Raw genomic sequence first — 3078 nt, 5'->3', positions numbered from 1 at the left:
CTATCTATCTATCTATCTATCTATCTATCAATCAATCATAGAACTGTAGCACTGTCACTGGCAAATCAGTCATCAGCTGATTTGGAACGTTGTTTGAAAGCTAAAAGACGTTTGCATCCAGCTGTTGGTGAAAAGACATGCAGGAGCTACGGTGCTAGTGCTAACATTACAGGCTCTCCAGTTTTGGATCACTGGATTACTGCACAGAGCCCAACGTAGGAGGTATAAGTAGTGCTACACATGGCTATTTAAACGGTTTGCACACATAACTACCGGTAGTCATAAAAGGGGGGACAACTTTCATATTAGGCTAACATGGATTGACTCACTTGCAATGTTTCAACCTGCCCAGTTATTTTTGCTTCTCACGCTCTACAGGACAGGAGGAAGCTGACTTGACAGTATGTTACAAGCTCGGAAGGGATGTCATGCAACCCCTAGTTGTACCCAGTGTCAACCATGTCAAAAGTTCACGGCAACACACCCTACCACGGTCCACATAACACACAAGTACACACACAGACAAGCAGCGAGGCCAGACCAATGGCTGTGTTATCACAATGTGGTTGGAGCGCTTCCTGAGAACCCTGAGCTGGATGGGTGCCACTGCTTTCCTCATGTGGCCTCCATGCATTCCATCCATAGCAGTTTACCCACAACACCATCTCAGGAGCACAGCCAGAGTGTCTGTATATTTACATAAAATTATCAGCTTAAGCTCTTTAACCACGTTAAAGAGTATCAAGGTTCACTTTATACTATTTTTCAAAAAAAGCATAGAAAAAAATTTCATGCAAAAACTCATACACATACTGTACAGTATTGCTTGGTCATGGGGAAATGTTGTGTCTCTGTAAATTATAGTGTGGTCTAGACCTGTTCTATAAATGAAATTGAACTGTACTCAAAAAACATACAACACGCACACAGAAACTGAGAGGAAGTGAAGAATGTACCCAGTTTTCCACAGAGGAAGCGGACCCTGTAGTTGCGACAGAGGCCATGAGCCTGGTCCTGGTTGCGGCAGACAAAGCCGTAGTCCTTGTCATTTTTGTGGATCACATCTCCTGTCTGGTTGGCTGCTATGCCATCATGGGTTTCAGCCTGGACAAGGGAAAGATGCATGAAAAGAATAGATGGAGGCTCAGGGGTACTGTATGCAAAATCTACTAAAACATTATTGTCAAAATTTTGGATACACCGATGGTATTATAGGTAACATTGTTCAGTTTCCGCACAGTTTTTAGGATAACTGCCTCGGTGTCAAGATTTCCCTCGCCTACCACTCTCTCTGTGTTGCCTTTTTCAAACTCTGTTCTCTTTGGGAAACAACAAACTTCGAGCTAGGAAGCTACACGCTGAAAACGTTTTGAAGAATTTTGAAGAACAAAAAAATTATATGTATTATGAACTTTATTTTTTTTAACTAAATTGCTTGAGGTTGTTTTTTTTGCGGGGTGCAAATGTTCCACCAAAACAAATTCCTTCCCTAGACTATTGTGGAGAGCCACCGTTGCTGTGTCCGGAGCTTAACGCTGCCCAAGACAATTGCGATTGGTTTTCAATGCCAACAACCCAGAGCGTTTTTTTCTCTCCTATCCTAGAACTTGTGTGTGGTGTGGCCAGACCTTACTTCACCGTGTTGTTAAGGTTAAGTTAACTTAACTATCCCCGAGTGGGGCAATTATTTCACAGACAGCAGAGAATAAAAGACACAACATATCATGCATTTGTATTCCTGCAGGACAAATCATATCAAAGTATAACAGTAATGAGACCAATGGTAGCAGGGACAAATGAGCTCTTACATTTCTTGGTTTTACACCGTGGTACAAACCTGCAACCAGATGGCTGCAGCCTGCAATCATAAGACAAGGGGTGAATTGGGTCAGCGAGGATAGATTTGGCTTTCCTCATGGCTCTGGCTCTGTATAATTCAATTCAATTCAATTTTATTTATAGTATCAATTCATAACAAGAATTATCTCAAGACAGTTTACAGATAGACCACACTCCGGAATTTACAAGGACCCAACAGTTCTAGTTTCCTCCAGAGCAAGCAACAGTGCGACAGTGGCGAGGAAAAACTTCCTTTTAGGCAGAAACCTCGGTCAGACCCAGGCTCTTGGTAGGCGGTGTCTGACGGGCCGGTTGGGGTTAGAATGAATAGTAGTTTGTAGCAGTTCTAGAAGGGATAACTCTTCTAAATATAACCCTGCAATTTCGCCCTGCTGTGGCGATAGGTCTGGCAATGTGAGACTAACCTAGAGAGAACACGGCAGTTCTTACTAAATCATAGTGATAATGCAACAATTGCAGCTACATACTACATGGTAAAAGACAGATACAAAAAAAAATAGGAAATTAAGATTATTACATTTCTGGAGATTATGTTATGCCAACAATACATTTGGACTTATTTTTGAGTTTATCAAACAGCAAAAAAGGACCCTTCAGCAAAGAAAACAATCATACAAGGACAGTTTTCAGGGGTGTTGAAAAGTAGAAACAATGGCGTAAATTATTATTATTGAGTTATACTGTTGCACAGCAGCCAAAAAGAGGAGCAGCTGGAGCCTACGGGAGCTTTGTTGTGTGGTAATGGAGAGCTAGTTTGTATGGTAATGGTATGGGTGTTGGAAGCGGTGTGGGCAGCCCTGGCACCACTGCTTATCTTCATGGAAGGCTAACAGCTGCCGCTCGGTGGTGCCAGGCTGGATCCACATGCACGGGCTGCTGCCATGTCATGTCCCAGCAGCACAGTAATGGCCGGTTGGCTCCGTGCTGCTGATCAGCAGACTGGATGGACAGACCAACCCCAACAACCCTGGACACAGGGGCAGTTGGAAATGCCATCCATGTGGCAGCTACTCTTTGGTACGCTATTACAATTCTACAGCTTATTATTAAATCAAATCAAATTTTTGATATCATGGTCATAATTTATTTCCACAATACAGAGTCTGCCATTACTGTGTAAGATTAACTTAAATTTAAATTGCCTTCACGTGCAGCAAGGCAACATGTAATCTAGAGTCTTTAATACCATCCGGCCCCCTATACTTCAGGACAAACTGA

At 42.6% G+C, this 3078-nt stretch overlaps 1 protein-coding gene across 2 annotated transcripts in view; it reads right to left on the bottom strand.

The window, feature by feature from the left end:
- Positions 1-3078, bottom strand: part of cemip (cell migration inducing hyaluronidase 1) — a gene marked incomplete at its 3' end in the record, with an annotated part of 254772 nt that overhangs the window by 84128 nt on the left and 167566 nt on the right. For both annotated transcript variants that reach the window (XM_032536538.1, XM_032536539.1), the window contains 1 exon segment: positions 957-1104. In XM_032536538.1, coding sequence (XP_032392429.1) covers positions 957-1104 — 148 coding nt within the window.

The sequence above is a fragment of the Etheostoma spectabile genome, chromosome 15 (assembly GCF_008692095.1).
Source record: "Etheostoma spectabile isolate EspeVRDwgs_2016 chromosome 15, UIUC_Espe_1.0, whole genome shotgun sequence".
NCBI classification, from domain to species: domain Eukaryota; kingdom Metazoa; phylum Chordata; class Actinopteri; order Perciformes; family Percidae; genus Etheostoma; species Etheostoma spectabile.
The sequence above is the reverse complement of the archived record's forward strand: the minus strand, read 5'-3'. Positions and strand labels throughout refer to the sequence as shown.